The sequence below is a fragment of the Danio rerio genome, chromosome 12, assembly GCF_049306965.1.
Source record: "Danio rerio strain Tuebingen ecotype United States chromosome 12, GRCz12tu, whole genome shotgun sequence".
NCBI classification, from domain to species: Eukaryota; Metazoa; Chordata; class Actinopteri; order Cypriniformes; family Danionidae; genus Danio; species Danio rerio.
Window position 1 is genome coordinate 47,250,001 of NC_133187.1, and position 24,663 is coordinate 47,274,663.

Sequence of the window (24,663 nt, forward strand, 5' to 3'; positions counted from 1 at the left end):
TATAATGTACTTTTAGAAATGGGCTTTTGTTTTAATTAGTTTTAATTAGTTTATATATATATATATATATATATATATATATATATATATATATATATATATATATATATATATATATATATATATATATATATATATATATATCAAACTGATATATTAATAAATGTGTGCAACACAGTTTGCAAATCCTTAGTTTGGCATCTGAACTCTCTGACTGACTGATTATAAACAACCTGACAATAGTCTTGTCATCGATCCCAGTTGTAAAAGTGTCAGAAGGTGGATTTTTCTGATTAATCATGTGTTAAACTGCATCCCAATCATCCCAAATACTGCAGAAGACCTTCTGGAACCCACATGGACCCAAGATTCTCACAGAAATCAGTCAAGTTTGGTGAAGGAGAAATCATGGTTTGGGGTTACATTCAGTATTGGGGCAAGCAAGAGATCTGCAGAGTGGATGATCAACATCATCAGCCTGAGGTATCAAGACATTTGTGCTGCCCATTACATTACAAACCACAGGAGAGGGCAAACTCTTTAGCAGGATAGTGCCCCTTCTCATACTTCAGCCTCCACATCAAAGCTCCTGAAAGCAAAGAAGGTCAAGGTGCTCCAGGATTGGCCAGCCCAGTCACCAGACATGAACATTATTGAGCATGTATGATGGAGGAGGCATTTAAGATGAATTCAAAGACTCTTGATGAACTCTGGGAGTCCTCCAGGAATGCTTTCTCTGCCATTCCAGATGACTTTATTAATCAGTGATTTGAGTCATTGCAGAGATGTATTGATGCAGTCCTCCAAGCTCATGATGGAGTCAGACACAATATTCATTCTGTTTCCACTGCAGCAGGACTTTATATTCTATACTGGACATTATTTCTAATGACAAGACTTTTATCTTAGCAAAGTCAGACCTTACTGTCCTAAGTCAATAATTAAATCAAGGCATGATCATATTTTATTTGGGTAAAATAAGCATAATTTAGAGGCCTTTGCCTTTCATATAAGCCACTTCTGATACCAAATGATCAACTAGAAGTCAAGGTATTATTTGTTGTTCCTAAAACTTGAATTCAGGTAGTGTATATCTGAAACAGTATACTGTGTGTGGGTTGCAATCAAAATTATTAACCCGCTTGTGAATTATTTGTTATTAAATCTTATGAATGTTTCCCAATTGATGTTTAATGGAGCAAGGAATTTTTCACAGTATTTCCTATAATATGTTTTCTTCTAAAGAAAGTCTTACTTCTTTTAGTTTGGCTGGAGTAAAAGTAGTTGTAATTTTTAAAGTCAATATTATTAGCCCCTTTAGGAAATTATAATTTTCACTAAATATATATATTCCCTAACTTGCCCAGTTAAACTAATTAACCTAGTTAAGCCTATAAATTGCACTTTAAGCTGAACACTTGAAGAATAATTGCTAAAATATTATGTACTGTCATTATCACAGAGACCAAATTAATTAGTTATTAGATACTATTTATTATGTTTAAAAATGTGTTGAAAAAAATGTATTTAATCCTTTTTTTTCATGACATAAGCCCCTTTCACACAGTGATGCCGGTAAATATCCGGAAAATTTCCGGAACAACTTTACTGGTAAATAAAATAAAAAATAAAAAACGCTGTTTACACAGGCGAGGGCATTATGGGTTTTTTCCGGAAAAGACCGTTCACACATCCATTCCAAAATAACGGTAAATTCTGACATCGTTAACCAGAAATGAGCTCTAAACGGCAGCGCTTATATTTGTAAACATTTGATTACATTAAAAACTCTGTGGATGGATAAGTATTGTGAACAACTTCGATGAAAACATATGCAGGCACAATTTCACATGTCGAGATGTACATAATGTGTGTGTGTGTGTGTGTGTGTGTGTGTGTGTGTGTGTGTGTGTGTGTGTGTGTGTGTGTGTGTGTGTGTGTGTGTGTGTGTGTGTGTGTGTGTGTGTGTGTGTGTGTGTGTGGCTTATCGGCTTATCATAAGCATCTTATCGATATTTATTTACACAGTTGGCTTTAAGAAGGAAATGTTATCTGACTACCATCTAGCAGCTGAATGTGTCTGAAAAAATATTCACAGGCTTTTATTTTCATAAACAGTGTGGATGTGAATGCGTGAGTGTTCTGATTGGCTAAACGTCTCACGTCAGCACGTTCTAGACGTGAACGCGCTTTTTCTGGCAATCTTTCTTCTGCGTTCACACAGCGAAGCAAATTACCGGTAATGTTACAACTTCTCTTTCTGGAAAAAAGTCTGAACGAATTTACCGGCATTTTCACACATACAGATCTTTCCGGAAAATTGCCGGTAATTTTCCTGGAAAGTTCTGTATGTGTGAAAGGGGCTATTGTCATTACAGTACAGAATGTCTCTCTGCATTATCCTGAACATTATACGCATTCATTGCAAGTGCCATAAAACAGCTAAGAGGCTCTCTGGAGTGCTCATAAACCTCACATGCTTTTGAAAGGTTTTATTTTTACCATTACAATAGGCTGACACAATAATAAAGCATTTAATCGGTGATTAATGCTCTCTTACATATAGCCTTTTTTACTGTAATAGCTGCGGTGTTGAATGTAGGCTAGTTTGATCTCACTCTTCATATCTCCTGTGGGCCACAGCATGAAGTGACCGAGTGATTTAACACTGATCACACACGCCATCTGTTACGCTCTACATCAACATACACAGACACATATGCTCAGAAAATCGTGTTTTCAGGGCCAGCTTCTGCCAAATCATTCACTTTAGTAGCCTATATACAGCAGGAAAAATAAGGATTGAACACGTCACCATCTTTCTCAGAAAACCTATTTCTAAAGGTGCTGTCGACTAGCAGTTTTCGCCAGATCTTAATAGCAACCAAAGAAATCTATAAATGGAAAGAAAACTAATCTAAGTAGTTTAAAAAATAAGTCATGTGTAATAAAATGAAATGATGCAGGGAAAAAAAGTATTGAACACATGAAGAAAGGGAGGTGTAGAAAGGCAGTGAAAGCCCAGACAGCAGCTGAAATCGCTCAGTAGTTCTTCTCTGCCCTTCCTCAGTTTACATGAATATCAGCTGCTTCAGTCTAACATCTACATTAGCAGGAAGATAAAGATGATACCAGAGTGGACATTTCAGCAAGGTGACGATCCAAAACACAGACAAGGATACTCTCTGAGGCTTTCAGAGAAAGAAAATCAAGCTGTAGAATGGCCCAGCCAATCATCTGACACCTACAGAAAATACAAACTAAAGCTCAGATTTGATAGACGAGACCCACGGAACCATAAAGATTTTGACACTGTTGAAATCTGTGAGAAACTCACACCTGAGCAATGCACATGACTTCATTCTCTATGTGAGAGGCGTCTTTAAGCTTGCATCACCAAAAAAGCCTTTTATATAAAGTATTAAATAGGCATGTAACGGTATTGTAAATACTCTCATACCGCAATATTAATTTTTTTCGATATTACCGAAGTCGCATGACTCGGTAAAACTATAGGTCTTCTGAGAAAATTTGCTCAGGCGAATGAAGCGAACGGGAGGTAGCGAAAACTACAATTCCCATCAGCCCATGCTTGACCATCATCCCTTGCGGTCTGTTGTTGCTACAGATCCAGTAATGCGGAAATGGAGTGTGCTGCTAGAAGCGGGGATGAAAAAGAGCTGTAAAACTCTAAAGCGGGTGTTGTCGCCGCGAGCGTACTGAATAGCGGTGTTGTCGCGCGAGTTCTTATTAGCTGTGTTGTCGCGCGAGTTCTTATTAGCTGTGTTGTCGCGCGCGTACTGAATAGCGGTGTTGTCGCGCGAGTTCTTATCAGCTGTGTTGTCGCGCGCGTACTGAATAGCGGTGTTGTCGCGCGAGTTCTTATCAGCTGTGTTGTCGCGTGAGTTCTTATCAGCTGTGTTGTCGCGCGCGTTCTTATCAGCTGTGTTGTCGTGCGAGTTCTTATCAGCTGTGTTGTCGCGCGCGTACTGAATAGCGGTGTTGTCGCGCGAGTTCTTATCAGCTGTGTTGTCGCGCGAGTTCTTATCAGCTGTGTTGTCGCGCGAGTTCTTATCAGCTGTGTTGTCGCGTGAGTTCTTATCAGCGGTGTTGTCGCGCGCGTACTGAATAGCGGTGTTGTCAGCACACTGTTCAGATTGATGCAGACATGAGACCTCTATCTTACTCATGGCTTGTCCTCTCAAGTGGGGGAAAGACAATGCACAACGTTACCCACTGCTGTCAACCTGGGCCAAGTCATATCTCTCTTGTCCCAGAAACCTCAGTCCCAAATGAGAGGGGTTTTTTCTGTTGCAGGGGACATTGTAAATACCCAGAGATACCAGCTTTTACCAGATTATATTTATATGATAATTTTCCTTTAAACCCATCTCTATCTAAGTGAGTGAGTGATTAAATGTTGAATGTGATGAGTTTTCAACAATACTAAATTGAAACTTTATTTTTTACATGGTTTAATAATTTTTTGTCATTAAAATTGAAGTTCCTGTTTCAAAGCTTACAGATAGATGGCTAATTTGTATGTCATTGACACTTTTGGCACTTTTTTGGAGTATTTTTATAAGTTTTGTTTTTTCCTGTAAATGATTCAATAAATACCGTACCGTGACATTCATACCGAGGTATTACCGTACCGTGAAATTCTGATACCGTTACATCCCTAGTATTAAATACACTTTGGTAGTTCAGCACTTTCTCCTTGTGAAAGTGACGCTGAGTTGGTTTCGATTTTGGTTGGCGCTGAGACAAAACATGCGCGTTGCGTATGTGTGAGCACACGGTAAGGTGTTTTCATCTATCGTGTGCTCGTGTCTTGCTTGTCTGTTGGTGTTGTCTAAGCATGTGGCTGGATTGTGGCTGCGTGCTTTTGTGGTGTGCTTTAAGTGTTGTGTTTATGTGTTGTCTTGTGAACACGCGGTTAATGAGTTCTCTCATTGGCTGCGTGTTCTAGTCTCGTTTTATGTGAGCGCATGGCTTGTGTTGTCTCTTTGTGTCATGTGATCTCCCGTCTATTGTCTAGTCCCACCCTCCTTGTTAACCCATTATTAGTTAATTAGGTTCACCTGTTTGTGTGTTAATTTACTTCTGCTTATATTCTCCTCATGTTTTCCTGCCTAGTCTTGATTCCTGTCAGCCTGCCCAGTCTAGTATGTTTTGATTTATTTGTTTCATTAATGTTTCCCCCTCTGGGTAGTTTGTTTTGCATTTTAACAGCCCAATGCCGACGGAACAAAACACAAACAGGAGTACAAGAGCGCGCGTCTTAAGCATGCACAGGCCACGCTCGCCCCCATCAAGCGGGAGCGTGCACCGTCTGCTCGAGCAGACGACGGCACCCATAAAGAGGCACACAATGACAGAAAACAAGTGCTCAACCCGAGAAAACTCAGGACAAGCGGAGCTAGTGTCTGGACTCTGCCACCAAAAACAAGAATTTACAAGACTGTAGTGGCAGAACTCTGGTAAAAACTGGGACTAATCTAACAAAATAACTGAAGATCAGAGTTCGAAAATTAATGCAATTAGTAGAAAATATTAAATACATTTTTAATTAACAAAAAAAATAAAAAATCAAGACAAACAAAAAATAAGTGGAAATTTTGGGGTTTGTATTTTTTTTTACATATTTTAATTAAAATTAATTATCTTTCTATTCTTTTCAATTAATTAAAAACTCTTATTTTAATGAATATAACTGTTTAACAAACTGTTTTTTTAAACGCACCAACAAAATATTGCCTATATTTACTGAGAAATGGACATAAATATTTCTCATTTATGCTGATATAATTTAAAAATCATATAATTTATTAGACACTTCATTGTTGAGGATTTGAAGAGGGGCTTAAAAAGACTCCCAATAGTCATTTTCTCATGCAGTATACATAGAGTTATGATTTTAATGCGGCTGACAGGTCTGTGGCTTTATGTGTTTTATTTTTAATGGATGTGGGATGTGTCTGTTTTTGCCTGAGGGCTCAGAGGAAACAATGCTCTGGTGAACAGCTCAGGGCAGTGTGTGTTATGATGGATTTCCTCATGTTACCTTGACTGGGGCTGGGAGATAAATGGAGGACTATAGTTTAGACCAGGTCATGTGCTTAAAATAACCCAAAGTCACAGATATGGGATGATTATGGAATAAATCGAGGCTCATGAAACGAGTACATTTTGCAATAGGATTAGATGCATCCGCTTTGAATGTCATCACTCGATTGAAAGGTTGTTATGAGTGGTTCTCAGCTGATAGATATGGGCCTTTAGGGGCTTTCTGTGTCTACTGGTAGGCTCAGAAGGCTGTTATCATCCATCCACTTGGTTAATCAGCTATACTAATAAAGAAATCTTCAGATCCAGATCTGTGTTTACATTACTGTGATGGTTGGGTTAGGGATAGACTTTAATAAAATACAAATAATTGAAAATTTAATAAGTAATATGAACAATTCTTGTTAACTTCTTGCCACAGCCATATGTGATCTATAGCTGAGTAACCATGTGGATGGATGATAACAAACTTCTGAGCCTACAAGTAGGCGTAGAAGGCCCTAACTGGCCCATTTCTATCAGCCGATAACCACCGTTTCACTCATTTTATCAAGTGTTAGCATTTGAATTGGCTGATTAGACTAGCCTCATTTGAATGCTCTTTACAGTGCAGTGCTGTATTAAAATCACCTTGAATATTGGCAATTGTTTTTTTCAAATGTAGCATTGCTGTGCTTATTATTGCAAATCATTACTGTTTTTTATTCATGTTTTATTTATTTATTTCCAGAACATTTAGCGTCACTATTCCGTGGATCATTCATTCATTTTCTTTTCGGCGTAGTCTCTTTATTAATCAGCGGTCGCCACAGCGAAATAAACTGCTAACTATTCCAAATATTTTACACAGCGGATGAAATTAGTCAGATATTCTGCTTTAAAAATGTGCATTACGTGTCTTTGTTGGTTCAATGGCAGTTTAGCCAATTATATTTTAGCACCCTGTGTTGCCTTGGTGGAAACCGGCGTATTTCATTCAATCATTCAGAAAGGCTTTCAAAGCATGCGCCCGTGACTGAAATGTGACCTCTGATGGACAGTAGCAGACTCCAAAATAAGACTTATTAATTAAGGTTATTAATTAGCAAATAATATAAATATTATGAACGCAAACATTAGGTGAGTATTATGTGTAACTGCGTGTCTTAACAACACTCTACATGACGAGCTTTGCAGTGATAAGCAATTTTTCTGTTTGCACCAGACGGAATATGACAGAAATTTAAATACAGCCATTCAGAAGCACAGAATAGTGCACTATTGAAATGGTAAGGTTCGTAATCTAATTAATACATTATAAACCACTTTAACATTATTAAATGTAGATGCTGAATCACTGATACATGTTGGCTTCAGTTCTGAAGTTCAGTTTCAAATGGTTTGTTTAATTTTTAGGATCTGAGGTGAACTGTCTGCTGCTGCTTTCAGTAGTATGGCAATAAATGTCATGTAAAATGCCATTCAAACTCACATTATTAGCATTTAACGCTGAATAAAGCACATGAGGCAGGGCTTGAAATGAACCTTTTTGCTTGGTAGCTTGGTTTAAATCAGTCTTTAGGCTCAATCTTCAGACTCGCTCCTGTTGTTCCTCAATCTAAAACCTGCGCTTGAGTTTGTTTTGATTGCGTTTGCAATACTTAGTTCAACAACTGGGTGTCAAACTTACATACTGAACTTTTAAAACTACTTAAAAATCTAAACATCAATCTATTAAAAATGAGTTTGTAAAAAAAAAAAAAAAAAACTCTTGTCTAGAGACTTGTCTATGCCGATTAACTACTTATCAGTTTTTTATCACATTGCTTCCACTCATCCATCATGCCCCGTATCACTCTTTGATGAAATTGCTGTAATGCTCCTCTGTTTGTTGTCTTTGTGATATTTATACACTGTGGTTAGTCTGAAAGCATGTTTCACAGGAAAGAGCTAAAATGTTAGTGTCTTCAGTGAAAGAAGGAAGGAGTAAAAGTGCTGGGCCTGTAGGTCTTTCTGTGGTTTGTAGACAGAGAGCTGTGGTTTAGGACAGCAGCTTTCACAGGGATGTTGGGAAGCTCTGGAGTTCCTGCCAAACCCGTTCACAATCCAAAGCAGACGAGTGCTTCTCGATTCCTTAGGCGAAACTACTCTGTCCTGAAGAGCCTCTCACTGCACACATCCAGAAAAAAAGACACAGTTGGGTTTAAAGGAACACTACACGTTTTGGAAACAGGCTCATTTTTACTGCTCCTACTAAACAAAGAGTTTTACAATTTTTGAATCCATTCAGCCAATGTCTGGATCTGGCGGGAGCACTTTTTATAGTTTATCATACATTATTGAATTGGATTAGACCAGGGTTAAACTTAACTCAGAGTTAGGAGAGTTTAGCTCCAACCCTAATCAAACACACCATAACAAGCTAATCGAGCACCTACGACAGTAGATATACTAGAATATATACAGTTGAAGTCAGAATTATTAGCCCAAGCAACCCCCCCCCCCCCCCCCCTGTATTTTTAGCTTCCCTGTTTATTTTTTTCCCTAATTTCTGTTTAATGAAGAGAAGATTGTTCCAACACATTTCTAATCATAATAGTTTTAATAATTCATTTCTAATAACTGATTTATTTTATCTTTGCCATGATGACAGTAAATAATATTTGACCAGATATTTTTCAAGACACTTTTATACAGCTCAAAGTGACATTTAAAGGCTTAACTAGGTTAATTAGGTTAACTAGGCAGGTTAGAGTATTTAGGCAAGTTGTTGTGTAACGATAGTTTGTTCTGTAGACTATCGAAAACAAAATTAGCTTAAAGGGGCTAATAATTTTGACCTTAAAATGAGTTTTAAAAAATTAAAAACTGCTTTTATTCTAGTGGAAATAAAAAAAATAAGACTTTCTCCAGAAGAAAAAATATTATCGGACATACTGTTAAAATTTCCTTGCTCTGTTAAACAGCATTTAGGAAGTATTTAAAATTCAAATGGGGGCTAATAATTCTGACTTCAACTGTAGGTATACTTCCAGGCAGGTGTATTAGAGCTAAGGACCTCCGTGACAGAATTTGGGCATCCCTGGTTTAGACCATTAGCATCTCGCTCAAAAAGAAGATTTAGATAATTATTTCATTATACATAATATTACTAATATTATATCACAATAATATTGGTGAAGTTAATAAAAAAACGGAGTAAATATAAATTGACACATTTTTACACAAGTAAATACATACACTCAATGATGGACTAAATATCTGTGGAAATCTGCAGATTCTGTGTGGGCCTTCTGAATATATTTCAGACAAAATAAAAATAATATTTGGATTAAAAAAATTCCCCTATATTAGTAGTTGTAGTATTAGTCATTGTAGTAGTATCGATTGTAGTTGTGATTATTGAAGTAGTAGTTCCTGTAGTAGTTAAAGTCGTTGGTATAGTGGTAGCAGAAGTAGTAAAGGTGTAGTTTTTGCAGTAGTAGTAGTCGTTGTTGGCATAGTAGTATCAGTAGTTGATGTTGTTGATGTAGATGTTGTAGTAGCAGTGATTGCGGTAGTTGTAGTAGTAGTAGTAGTTGTATTAGTTGTAGCAGATGCTAGTATCAGTAGTGGTAGTCATTGTTGTAGTAGTATCAGTATTAGTAGACATTGTAGTAGTCGTGGTTGTGGCTGTAGTAGCAGCAGTAGTAGTAATATAAGTAACTTTCTGTAGTAATAGTTGGTGTAGTACTTGTGATTTATTATTATGGTCAGTTATTATTACTGTTGTCTTTACTTTCTTTTTACCGTCATAATTACTATCATACATTACTTACTCCCTACCTTTGACTGGTTTCTTTCTATCTGTTTTATTTATACCTGTGATACTTGCTTCATTTATTGACTGTTATTGTTCCTTATGTATGTACTCTGACCTGTACACCAAGCTACCTTTACATGCGCACACACATACACGCGCACACGCACCTACCAGTACCTGACTATATTGTTGTTGTTTTTGTTTTGTTTAGTTTTTTTTTGTTGTTGTTGTTGTTGTTGTTTTTTGTCGTTTTGTTTTTTGTTGATGTTTCTTTGTATTTGTATGATCCCAAATTATGTACCTTTTTGCATATTCAAATTTTTTTTTTTTAATCCCCTATATAAATTTTATATACTACTTTTTAACCCTGTTAAAACTGACACATAAACAAATAGTCACAATAATACAATTTATTGGAACGGAGATGTTTATTAATCCTTTAATCAAGACCCATTTTTATACCATATAGATTTTTTTTATAAATGGATTATGCATCATATTGATACTTCAGGCTTTTTGGTAACTTTTTGTGCGTAAATATATTTTAATTTAGTTCCAAAAAAGTGTGCCCATAATATTTTAATAAAATAAAACATTTAATATTTTTTACACTAAACATTTTACAGTCTTTTTAAATTCACTTTGTGAGAGGTGTAATAGCAGCTTCAGTCAGTTGTTCATTCAAAGGCAGACCTTAAACCTCTCACAGTATGCATTTGAGAAGTGATTGCATTTTTTATGTTCTGTCAAGTCATGTCAAGGTGCTATAATCATTTAGCGAGGAAAATGGAATTAAAAAGAAATTTAGGGTGGGACTTAACATGCTTAAAAAAACACTTGCATACCCCTCAGTAAATGTGTAGTTGCGCCCCTGACGCCCTCTGAGGATTTATTTCTAATAAACTGCATGCAAAACATCAATAAAAAGAAACTTGACGTGTCAAATACCCTGATGTGTTGTTGCCAGTGTTTATTTATTAATGCTGTTCCTTTGTCTCCTAGATTCACTGCTACTATCATGGTGAGGTGATGGGTCACCAGGGGTCAGATGTTACCATCAGCACCTGCACAGGACTCAGGTGAGTTATTCACAGGAGAGGATCAGTTCATTAACCTCACTGCTCTACCTTCCCGTGATGCACTGGGCTTGGGGAGTGAAGGAGAAGTGCCCGAATAAAGGACACTTTAATTACGGCGTGTGAAGTTCAGCGTCCTCCCGAGACACTTTACACTTCCTGTTTTAATTAGGGGAAAACTCTTGGGTGGACGCTTAGGTTTGCATTCATTATCCAAGAAGGGACATTCACATAGTTTCGGAAGTGAAAAGTTACTGCGAAGTGTGACGATGTAGGAGAAACACTAACTAAATAGTGAGGAATACATGAATATAAATCAGATACTGCTTGTGCATTTTACTAATTTTACAAAGAAACCATGTTAGTACTTTATTAATTTAATTTTACTTCGTCCCTGTATTCATCAGGGGTTACCACAGCGGAATGAACCGCCAACTATCTAGCATATGTGTTTATGCAGCGGATGCTCTTCCAGTTGCAACCCACTACTAGGAAACATACACTCTCACATTCACACACACACACTCATACACCACAGACCACCGAAGCACTCAGAGGAAACCCATGCCAACACGGGGAGAACATGCAAACTCCCCACAGAAATGCCAACTGACCCAACGGAGGCTTGAACTAGCAACCTTCTTGCTGTAGGGTGACAGTGCTGAGTCACTACGCCGCTCTACTTTCTTAATATCAAACTCAATTTTATTCTTACTTTCTAATTTATTATTAAAGTTAATATTACTTTCACATGCATTCTAGTCCAATTATCTATTTTAAAAATGTAAAGGTAAACTGTAATAAGGCATTCAATAGGAGATTTATATGCTTTTTAGACAGTATAGTTAGTTTTCAGTCAGCTCCACTGTAATGAACAAAAAATACCTGTATAGTGTTGCAGTTCTTCGATTTGTATATGATTTTCTTTTTGCTATCTAAGTGTAAAAAGACTAGTGGCATTATCTAACCCAGTTTTTTAATGTTGATTCACTTTGTTAATAACAGTGTTTTACAGATCAATTGTTATAGTTATTAAAGAGTTATATTAATGATAACTAATGAGCAAAAATTCGATTTTGAAATTGATTGTAAATTTTACAAATAATTACTTTTATTATTATTATTATTATTATTATTATTATTATTATTATTATTATTATTATTATTATTATTATCTTTTAATTTTGTGCTTTTATTTTTGGAATTTATAGAATTGTTTTGCCTTTTTTCTCTCAGATTTCTGAGCTAATATTGTACAATTTAGCATTTTTTCTCTAATAAAAATAATAATAATAATAATAATAATTAATGATAATAATAATAATATAATTATTTTTTTATAATTTAATGTATAATTAAATATTTTAATTATTATTCTTATTCATATTTAAATTTTATTATTGCACAAATGTGTATTATTATATTTTTAATAATAATAATAATTATTATTATTATTAAAAATATATTATTTTATTATTATTATTATTATTATTATTATTATTATAAACTGTAACACATGGAATCAAATGTATTTTTTGCATCTTTTATTTTTGTGCTTATATTTTGGAATTTATAATATTTTTGCCGTCTTTTCCACCTAAATCTGAGCTTATGTTGTAGAAGTAACTGTAACACAATGAAGGCCTTATCATACACCTGGCGCAATAGGGCGCAAGACTTGTTTGCCACAACGTGTTGCTATTCTCAGACCAGCGCAAGCTTAATTTCCTTGTTTTCCACCTCGTTGTTTAAATAGCAAATCCATTTGCGCCGCTTTGTGGACTCATGGTTGTGTTAAGGCGCATTGTTGCCGCGTTGCTACTTTGAGGAACTAACATAGACTATGCAATAGACCAGCTCAAAGCAGGACTAGTGTCAAGCGCAGAGCACGTTAGTTGTGCGCCTCGCTTAAACATTGCTTAAAACACAAAGGATGTACAGCAATACGCAAATATCTTTACAAATGAAAAAGAATTAAAGGATTAAAATATTTCAAAAGTTATTATTTTCTACATAAATATAAAAACCACTGCCTCCATGCCTTCTTCACCTCTTTTTTCAGATTATTTACGACAATTTGCTTTTGTATAATGTTATAATTATAAGTAATATTAATACCATTTATTATATGCATATTTATATTTGTTTTATTAAAAACAAGCTTGGATTTGTCCACCTTATGGTCTTTATAGCTTAGTTTTTTGACTATTGTTAGAAATAGTTTTGAAACAAATCTTTGCGCTTAGCAAACAGAATTAAATATGTAGGCTAGTTGATGTCTACAGTAGAGTGTACAACACTGTTTTCTGATCCACGAAAGAGAGAAAGTGAAAGAAAAGCCAGATTGGAGGAGGCCCATTCTCTCCTTCTCGCCTGTAGATGCTCTGTTTAACTGTTTTCTCGCTAGTGAAGCATTCAGTTTTTACACTTACAGAATCTGCCATGTAAATAGCAAATGTGCCATGGCACGACGCAGCTGACTCTTAAAGGGAATGTGAGATGAGACTCTGATTGGCCTATTCTCAAAACAAACCCAGAACTCATTAAGAGAATAAGCACAACCCTGTTAGACCATGCGGCGTGGCGCAGAGTGGTTTTTCTGTCCTTAAAATAGCAAAAGTGGATTCAGACACGTCCTTAATGCTTTTGTGCCTGCGCTTCAGACTTTGCACCTAGATTGTTAAAATAGAGCCCTGAATCTTTTGATTTTGTTTTTTTATTTTGGAATTTATATAATAAAATTGCCTTTTTTCACATAATTCTAAGCTTGTTTTTTAAAAACATTGCATTTGGTTTACCTAAAAACTATTCGTCTTATTATTATTATTATTATTATTATTAAGTAACTATAATACATTGAATCAAATGCATTTTTTAACCAACTAAATGTAAACAAATAAAGATAAATAAAATAAATGTTTCCTGTTAAAATAATAAAAAATCTGTTTGATATATATATTTTTTTTACAGCCATAAAATCAAATCCACTCCCATTTCACCACTTCAATGTACACTTAAGTTTTTTTTTAAGAATAGTAGAGGATTATGGTTCAATATTAAATATATTTGATTCAACAAGGTGACTTTTATTGACGCTTTAGTAGTTTGAAATAATTTATAAGATTATAAATATATAGAGAAATAAGACTGTAGAATAACATTTCGCGGTCTCCAGAAACATCCGTGGGGCTACGTTTCCAGAATGAGCCTGGGTTGATTTGTTTTGATATACAGTTGTCAGTCTTGTGGCGTTCATCAATTATGCAACGAATTTGATTCAGCTCTAAAGAAGGACGTGGTGAGAAAAGTGATTGTCCTCTAATAGTTTCTGTCAGAGCATCACCGTAATAACGTTATATTAACTGATTGTGCACCACGAGAGATGCATAAATCTGATTTTCCCACCTCGACCGGGGAAGAATGAGAGCGCTTTGGACATGCAGGATTTATGACAGTGATAAAAACAATCAAACACGTGTCAGTCCCCGGAGTCACGCCGCTTATTGTTCAGCTTTGTGTTTCACCTTGACTCAGTGTTTGTGCTGCAGTAACCTGTCTCTCTCTCTCTCTCTCTCTCTCTCTCTCTCTCTCTCTCTCTCTCTCTCTCTCTCTCTCTCTCTCTCTCTCTCTGTCTCTCTCTCTCGTTTTCTCTATATTTATATATCTCGCAGTCTCTGTCAGTGAATCCACCTTTTTCTTGTGCTCCATTATGCTTTGCAAGAATTATAACTTGGTAACACTTTACAACAGGGTTGTATGAGTTAATGCATTCACTAACATGAACAAACAATGAGCAATATATTTATTACAATATTTCTTCATGTTATTAATGAAAATACAGTTGTTAGTTTAACTGACGGTGCAATAACTTATGTTAACAAGCATGAATTTTAATTTTTATAAGGCATTAGTAAATGCTGAACTATGATTGATAGATGATGTACAAGTATCGTTCATAACTAGTGCATCTTAGTAAACAGATTACCTAATGAAACCTTATTTTAAAGTATGACATAACATCTATTACACTTTAAACAATCAGTGATTTATCATTATTATTAACGTGTACAATGAGGTGTCATTATTCTCCATACAATTCATCCATTAATTATTAATAAGCAACTTTTTATAATTAACAAATTACTTTCAGAAGACCATTAATAGCACAAAAACTCAAAATGAGTCTTTCTACAGCAATGTTAAATATAACTGTACTGTATAGGGCTGCAAATACTGGCAAAATATGCCATATTTGTAATTAAGAATTATTTATAGTTATTAATGTTGAGTATTGCAATAATTATAATTCTGTATTATTTATTGGCTATAAAAAAACAAATAAAAAAAAACTCTCTGGCCACTTTATTAGGTACACTTTACTAGTACCGAGTTGGACCCCTTTTACATTCAGAACTGCTTTAATCTTTCATGGCAGAGATTCAACAAGGTGCAGGAAATATATTTTTCAGAGATTTCGGTCCATATTAACATGATAGCAACATGCAGTTGCTGCAGATTCGTCGGCGGCACATCCATGATGCCAATATCCCGAAACCAGTCTGGCCATTCTCCTCTGACCTCTGGCATCAACAAGGCATTTGCGCCCACAGAACTGCCGCTCACTGGATATTTTCTCTTTTTTTAGACCATTCTCTGTAAACCCTAGAGATGGTTGTGCATGAAAATCCCAGTAGATCAGCAGTTTCTGAAATACTCAGACCAGCCCGTCTGGCACCAACAACCATGCCACTTTCAAAGTCACTTGAATTCCCTTTCTTCCCCATTTTGATGCTCGGTTTGAACTGTAGCAGGCCGTCTTGACCATGTCTACATGCTGAAATGTATTGGGCTGCTGCCATGTGATTGACTGATTAAAAAATGTACAAGCAGCTGGATAGGTGTACCTAATAAAGTGGCCGGTGAGTGTATAGTTTTTATATATATATATATATATATATATATATATATATATATATATATATATATATATATATATATATATGTATATATATATAATATAAATATATATATATATATATATATATATATATATATACACACACACACACACACACACACACACACACACACACACACACACACACACACATATATATATATATATATATACACACACACACACACACAYATATATATATATATATATATATATATATATATATATATATATATATATATATATATATATACATGGAGTCTCTTGCTCTCTACTGCTCTCTCTCTCTCTCTCTCTCTCTCTCTCTCTCTCTTTGGCTGGCGGACACACACACATTTGCAGGTCTCCTCTGACAGAAACAATGTCGCTCAGCGCTCAAGCCAAAGCAAATTTCTGCTGATTTATTTTGGCAGCGTCTGGTCGAACAGGGTTTCCACGAGGATCTCATGCAATGTAGTTTTGAGACTTCTGGAAAAGCCCAAAGCTCTGGCCGCTCCCCAGCTGAGGAGAATGTCACTTAAATTCAGCGCACCACTCAAAAAGTGTGAGAAAGGTTTGCGGGACGTGAATCCAAGAACCACAGAGCGGTTATATTAGAGCTCGCGGGTAAGATTGATTTAGCCAAATATCCTAGAAAACGAATCATCTGCTGACCAACAGTGGCTTGGATGTTTAACTAAGCTGCTTTCCAAAACGTCACGCTGTCTTATTTTGTGGGGGGGAAAAAAGAGAAACCGCTTCCTCTCCCATTTATGGGCCTATTTGGGTTAATATTGTGAAAGCTTCTGCCGTCTCGTTGCTTTTAAAATCTGCAAATCATAAAATATTAGTGCATTTCTGCATTTTGAAATGACATGTTTGATGAGAAGTGCTGTTTAAATTAGTGCATATATTACACATTAATATGCATTTATGAAAACTGAAAGCACAATAATTGTAGAATTGAAAGGAAGTAGCTGCGTAAATTGAATTCATAGCTGGAGGTTAAAATAAATGTCCTGCTTTCTAACTTAAAAGCTTGGAAATGTCATATTTACAACCTGATTAGCCAGCCTGATCTCACGAGAAAACGTAAGTATTTTACGTTTTGCCAGTTTAGTGGCTAATTCGTACGAATTCGTACGAGTTCAGTCGTACGAAATGGTACGATTTTAAAAAGGAGGCGTGGCACCTGACCCCACCCCTAACCCCAACCGTCATTGGGGGATAAGCAAATCGTACTAAATTGTACGAATTATATCGTACGAATTCATACGAATTAGCCACTAAATGAAAAAGTTACGTATTGCCGTGAGATTGAGTTGGATTAGCAGGCACATATCGCTGCTCGGGTATTTCAGATTTTTTACCTCTAAACTAAGAATGAAAAATACATTTTGTAGTACATTTGTAGAGGGACCCGGAAGGGGCGTGATGGTGGAGAAACAAAATGGGTGGAAGAAAAAGCAAATGTGTGGGAGGTGTAAGAGGCTAAATGATCATATGCATTTGTTTATATGGCAAAACATGTCTTTTTGACTCAAAAAGGTCCATACTGACTCCAAAGGCAGATACTGATAAGATCGGGCCTGGTGTGTGGACTTTGGGGGTTTGATGATGTGGTCACATGTTGATTGGTCAGTTTGAATGTCTCAGTTAGGGTTGTAACAATATACCGGTATGACGGTTTACCACGATTTGAACGTGCACGATTATCATACCATGAACAATTGCATATCAACGGTTTTAACCCTTAAAGACCGAGACAGCCGCCCGCGGCTAAAAATAAGTATTGCTCTTAAATGTTTAATAACTTTTGATCCGCTGATCTGATTCATACAATTCAAAGATTGGCATAAAGAAGAGAATCTCAGCTTTCCAGTGCTGTATCACATAACATTCGGACTTTCAGAGGCTCCGGAATCAGTGCGGTTACGTCATCAACATTTGACAACGCTGATTTGACAAAGAAACGCTCGTCACTGTGTCTCCGGACAAATCAGACATGATACATTGATGCATTGTCCCTCCTCCATGCCCAGATTGGTTCAAACTCGCTATATCACAACCAATAAGCATAGGTTTCACTTTTGTTTGTGGACCAAGCTTTTTGAACAACACGGAATGAGAGATAGGCATACATTTATGCGCGGCTAAATAAAACGCAAAAAAAAAAAGTTTTGCATGAAATAATTCTCATACTAAGTACTTTTGCATGCACAGCAGCACAGAAACATGACAAAACAGTTACACAGCAAAGACGAACTGCTGCTCTTGCTGTTTTTAAAAGACGCAAATGAAGATGCAGCTGTTTGTCTGCACTGCAGTCAACCACATCCAAATCCATATCCACAGACAACCATATCCATGCTGGCACATAAAACCTAAGGATGGTCCATATTGAATCTAGTTTCGTTATGTAACTATTTATAGTATAGTAAATATTTATATCTATTTTTTACTGAGGATTTGCACCATGTTTATTTGGACTTTATTTGGACTTTGACACATTATTTATTATTTTCTTATTTTTATTTGTTCATTGTAAATGGTGTTGTTTATAGTAACTAAAAATATATTATTTGGAAAAAGTCAAATTTGCTTCACTGTTCTATTATTTTGTAACATTTGTAACATACCGTATACTGCGAAACCGTCAAACCGTGGTATTGTTTTAGACGATTATCATACCGTGAAAAATTCATACCGTTACAACCCTAGTCTCAGTATTTGGGCTTTAGTCACATGGTCAAGAAAGATACAAAACATGTGTAAAACTCTGCTCTGTCTCTTTTCCTGGCCTGCCTTTTCCTGCTCTGCTCCTCTCCCCCTCTGGAGTCTATCTTCTCTGACTATACTTCAATCAGCAAGCCTGGTTTATACTTCTGCGTCAATTGACCGGCGTGACCCACGGCGCATGCAACGCGCGTGGCTGTGCATTTATACTTCTGCGCGCTGTCTCTGTTGGTCTGCATTAACACTTCCAAAACGCTAGTTGGCAGTGAGGTGTAAATGTGTCTCTTTGTCGAGTTTCTTCTCTGCTGTTTTGCTTTTCCTGAACACTTCCTGGATGTACAAGTGACTCAAACTCGCTCATTTTGAGGCAGGAACCGGCGGACGTGCAACAACTTTAACTATGAGGTAAACACAAAACAAAACTTTCCATCAGGAGCTCCTTCACGGGACTCCACACTTGTAAACAATCGCTCCATTGGGCTCGCGTCCAGCTCGCGCCATTTGCGTGGCTCTCGGTCCCGCCCAGACTCGTCAGCCCTACCAAGCCGACCAATCACAGAGCTTGTGCTACGTGTCGTTGCGACGTGTAGTTACAATTTTTGAGAGGTGCACGTCAGCGCCGTAGCATACGCCGGGGTTTGACGCAGAAGTATAAATCAGCCTTCTGGGCCTGCTCTCTTTGTCTGTCTCTCCCTCCCCCTGTGTCTCTCCTTTTACCTCTGGTAACTTTAATTTTACATTTAAGCTGGGTACAATTAATGTCATATGTTTTATCCTTTAATATTTTATCATTTTATACAGTTATTTTGAAATTAATTCAGTTGTAACCATAGAGAATTATTGTCATTAATTCATCTCATTTTCAAGTATTTGTGAATTCATGAATCAACATTTAATTGTTCCATATTGCAATACAATACAATCACATAATATCAAGGCTCTCCCACATTTATAGCTATTAACGCTGCCCTTATTTCCATTTTTGGTATGAGATTGCAGAAGAATGGTTTGACTAGAAATGTACAGTTTTTTACCATCATGCTGATAACTTTTTAATCGCTCGGCTGAACTACAGTTCGGACCGCTGTGGTTAAAACCTAAAACCTAAAGTCTTACAAAGAAAAAAAAACAAGTGATAGGTTAACATTTTTGAAAGCTTTTGCGTTCCCTTGCAAATATGTTTTGTGTTCCCTCGCAAAACTGTTGTTCGACAAACACTTCACTTCATAGATGACAACCCTCCCGTTTTTGCCAAGATTGTCCCCTATTTTACCATTACATCCTATTATTAGGTATTTTCCCATATTTCTCTCATAATTGTAATCTTGAAAGCATGTTGAAATTAATGTAAAAATATCTGAATTCACTCTCTTTCCATTAAAGCTGTGCGTCGATCAGCACCCCTCATATGCAACCTCTGAATCAGCGAATGCAAGGCCCTAGTTGATTTCGATAATTATGATGCTCAGGCATTCTGTTTGAATGGGGAAACATCGAATTCTCCAAAACTGCTTGCTAAGCTTACAATTACATTTCATATTATAAACAACCAATAAAATTAAACAACTACTGTCTATTTGGTTTCATTTCTAAATGTTCGTGTAATGCAAAATCTGCAGAAACTCAAGCCTGGTCCTTGCCCTTCCCCCGGAGAACTGTCATTCTATAGCCATCGCTGATTGGCCCCAGTACCAGAAGGTGGGCTTTATTCACCATATAGCGATCAATGATTGGCTCCTGTACTCGAAGGCAGAGCTTTATTCTCCATATTGACAGTTACACTTTTCCCCATTTAAAAGTAAACGAGTGACATGTCTTGTGTATCCTAGAGTCTTTGGCTAAGCAGAGTCTGGTCAGTACCTGGATGGGAAACCACATGGGGAAGCTAGGTTGCTGCCAGAAGTGGTGTTTCTAAGACCAGTGGGTGCTCAACCTGTGATCTGTGTGGGTCCTAACGCCCCAGTACAGTGAAGGGGTCTCTATACTGCTCAGTGAGCACTGTTTTTTGAATGAGACATTAAACTGGGGTCTTGACTCTCTGTGGTCATTAAAAATCCCAGTATGCCCTTCGAAAAAGAATTAGGGTTTAACCCCAGGATCCTGGCCAAATCTGCCTACTGGCCTCCGTCCATCATTGCCTACAAACCATCCCCATATTATCTTGGCTTCATCACTCTGTTTCCTCTCCAGCAAACAGCTGGTATGGTGTGTGCAGTGTGGTGCAAGATGCCGTTGCGGCATCCAGGTGGATGCTGCACACTGGTGGTGGATGAGGAGATCCCCTCCAAAAATGTGTAAAACGTTTTGAGTGTCCTGAAAAGTGCTATATAAATGTAAGAAATTATTATTAGGGGCCAAGCACCGTAGGTGCGTAGGCACCTATTGGATCCGTTAGCGTTCCTATTATTATTATTCTTCTTCTTCTTCCGTTTCTTCCGCCGGATTTGAATGGCAGCCCATATAGGCATATGCGGAGAAGTTGTATAATATGGCACAATGATAGAGGACAGTCTTAACATTAATCAGACCAAATAAGAAGTCTCAAAATCAACCTCTCTAGCGCCACCACTTGTCCAAACTTTCACGTACGTTTATCATGATAACTTTTGAACCGAATAGGCTACTTGGCTCAGTCCGATTCAAACGCACACTATGACGTCATTTTCCGTCATGAATTTTTTCGCGCTATTTTAAATTATTCGAAAAACCTGTTTGATCGAACTCGTCCTAGGCCCTTTCTCCGATTTTCACCAAAATTGAATCACACGATCTGCAGACCATGCCAACCAAAATTCAAGTGTGTATTAAACCGTTTTCGTTTAACTTGTAATCAAATTTAATGAAGAACTTGCGAAAATGGACTTGAGGCGATGTCTCTGTTACAAATTCAACGATTCTCACCAAACTTGGTGTGTGTTATGACAACTAGGGTCTGAGGTTATGTGCGGAGTTTCGGCGCACTGCCCCCTAGTGGTCAGGAGATAAAAAAATTGCTTTTTTGGCTTATAACGTCTCAACCTTTCGTCCAAAACTCATAAAACTGGTCTCATTACATCTGGCAGAGCATGTCGAGTCGAATGATGTCTGATTTTCACAGGTCAGCCATTTTGGGCGTCGCCCATTTCGAGTTTTGGGAAAAATGCTATATTTTACCAACATATTCACATATCATTACAAAACATGGCATGCATCTTCAACCCCATGCCCTGAAAGTACTCAAAAACTTCTGGAGCAGCGCCACCTTTTGGCCAAAAGTGCTTGGCCCCTTAATTGCTGCTTGCAGCTATATTTATTATGATTATTATTGTCATGATTATGATGATTATTATTATTTTATTATAACTAGATGAATGGTTCACAAATCTGACAGAGAGTATATATAATTGGAGAAAATGTATTTAAAGTTAAAATCATTCCACATTCTATTTGTCTTAAAATATCTTTAAATACAGAAAACGCTTGTTTTTTTTCTTGCATGTTTTCTGACTTTAAGAACACGATGCAGATGCAAATGTGTATTCTGTAAAACCATAACATCTATCAAAATTAATTTATGCATTTAAATTGTATTAAAATCAGACATTGTTTTCCATATCAAAATTTATCTTATGTTAAATACAAGTAAACTGTGCATACAGCATCTCATTACCATTAAACAATCACCAAAAACACTACAGGGCAACGCAGTGGCGCAGTAGGTAGTGCTGTTGCCTCACAGCAAGAAGGTCGCTCGGTCGCTGATTTGAAGTTCAGCTCGGCTCAGTTGGCATTTCTGTGTGAAGTCTGCATGTTCTCCCTGCGTTCGCATGGGTTTCCTCCGGTCGCTCCGGTGTCCCCCAAAGTCCAAACACATGTGGTACAGGTGAATTGGGTAGGCTAAATTATCCGTAGTGTATGAGTGTGTGTATGAATGAGTGTGTGGATGTTTCCCAGAGATGGGTTGCAGCTGGAAGGGCATCTGCTGCATAAAAACATGCTGGATAAGTTGGCGGTTTATTCCGCAGTGGCGACCCCAGATTTATAAAAGGACTGATCCGACAAGAAAATGAATGAATGAATGAATGAAAGCACTACAGAATGTTACGTTTACACACATATGCACAAACTGCATGTATACACATCAACCATTCAGAGTGTAATACTCGCTACTCTTGAGTACTTTTAAAAGGGCTACTTCCCACTCATACTTTGTGTAATGTTTGCAACAGTTACTTTTACTCTACTTGCACTATATTTTTGGGCAAATATTGGTACTTGAGTCAGATCTTTCCACCACTGCTTAAAATGCATGCACACATTCAAACTTCATCTTGTGCTACAGGGGCCTAATTTCACTTGAAGATGAAGTGTATGTCTTGGAGCCGACGCAGGAGGGAAACACTCACCGTCTATACAGAGGACAACATCTAAAACTCACCCAGGGAACTTGTGGACACGGTCATAATATTTCACAGCCTGCAGAGATGTTCAACACTGCAGTCTTCAGCTCTCATAGTGCACGGGTGAGCTCAGATTAACACACCACAACCAGTATTCCTGTTTAAAGGGGTCATGAACTGAGAAATCAAAATACCTTTGATATTTTCACATGTATGAGATCATTGTATTGTTCAAACATCCTGTAAACTCAAAATGTTCTTGTTAGTCTAAAATCAGCAAATGTTGGAGCCAATCTGACAAAACGACAGGTTGTGGAATGAGCGTCTTCATTTAAGAGTGATGCTAAACTCCACTGAAGATTAACTAGAAAGGCTTAATCTAATGTTAAACACACACACACACACACACACACACACACACACACACACACACACACACACACACACAAAAACAAACATACAGTACAACTAAGTCATCATAGCCATGTCTTTATACAACTTTGTGTTCCTGTAAACCACATACACCTGACCATATACACACACGCAAACACACTTGCACACAGTTTACAGGGACACTCCATAAGGCTTAGTGTTTTATACTGTAAATGTGTCCCTGTAAACCACCTAATAGAGTACTACAAGGTCATCATACCAGTGTCTTTATACAGCTTTGTGTTCCTCTAAACTACATAAACCCGAAGATACACACAATTGTATACATACAGTAGTTTACAGGGACACTGTATAGGTTTAGTTTTTTTATACTGTAATTATGTGTCCCTGTAAAACCTCCTTAATAGAGTACTACTAAGTCATCATACCCATGTCTTTATACAACTTTTTGTCCCTGTAAACCACATAAACCTGTACACACACTTGTACGCATAGTTTACAGGGACACTGTATAGGTTTAGTTTTTTATACTGTAAATATGTGTCCCTGTAAACCACCCTAATAGAGTACGACTAAGTCATCATACCCATGCCTTTATACAACTGTGAACACACACACACACACACACATACACTTGGATGCATAGTTTACATGGATGCTCTATACATGTAATGTATTTTGTACTGTAAATGTGTCCCTGTAATCCACCTTACTAGAGTAATACTAGGTCATTGTACTTATGTTTCATACAACTTTGTGTCCCTGTAAACCACATAAACCCACACATACACACACACACTTGTATACATAATTAACAGGGACACTCCATGGGTGTACTGTGGTTTATACTGTTAATATGTGTCTCTGTAAACCACCTTAATGGAGTACTACCAAGTCATCATACTCATGTCTTTATACAACTCTGTGTCCCTGTAAATCACATAAACCTGTATACACACACAGACTTGTATACATAGTTTACAGGGACACTTAATGGTTATAATGTATTTTATACTGTTAAAGGGTCACGAAACACCAAACACATTTTTTTAGCTGTTTAGTTTAGTTTAGTTTAGTTTAGTTTAGTTTATTTATTTATTTAGTTTAGTTTATTTATATAGCACATTTTTTACAACACAACGTTGCCCAAAGTGCTGAACATAATCAATACTAAACATGAAATCTACATCACATAAATAACAATTAAAACATAAGGCAAATCCCTCAACATTAAAAAGGCTCAAATACTAAAAAACAAAGATGGTGTTTCAAACGCTTTTTAAAAACAGGTAG

The 24,663-nt window shown here is 36.8% G+C and overlaps 1 protein-coding gene across 4 annotated transcripts in view; it reads left to right on the forward strand.

Annotated features, from left to right (window-relative positions):
- The window catches only part of adam12a (ADAM metallopeptidase domain 12a), a 251,967-nt gene that overhangs the window by 130,302 nt on the left and 97,002 nt on the right, over nt 1-24,663 (forward strand). For all 4 annotated transcript variants that reach the window (XM_073918906.1, XM_073918907.1, XM_073918908.1 and 1 more), the window contains exons 5-6: nt 10,853-10,929; nt 22,920-23,100. In XM_073918906.1, coding sequence (XP_073775007.1) covers nt 10,853-10,929; nt 22,920-23,100 — 258 coding nt within the window. The remainder of the gene's footprint in view (nt 1-10,852; nt 10,930-22,919; nt 23,101-24,663) is intronic.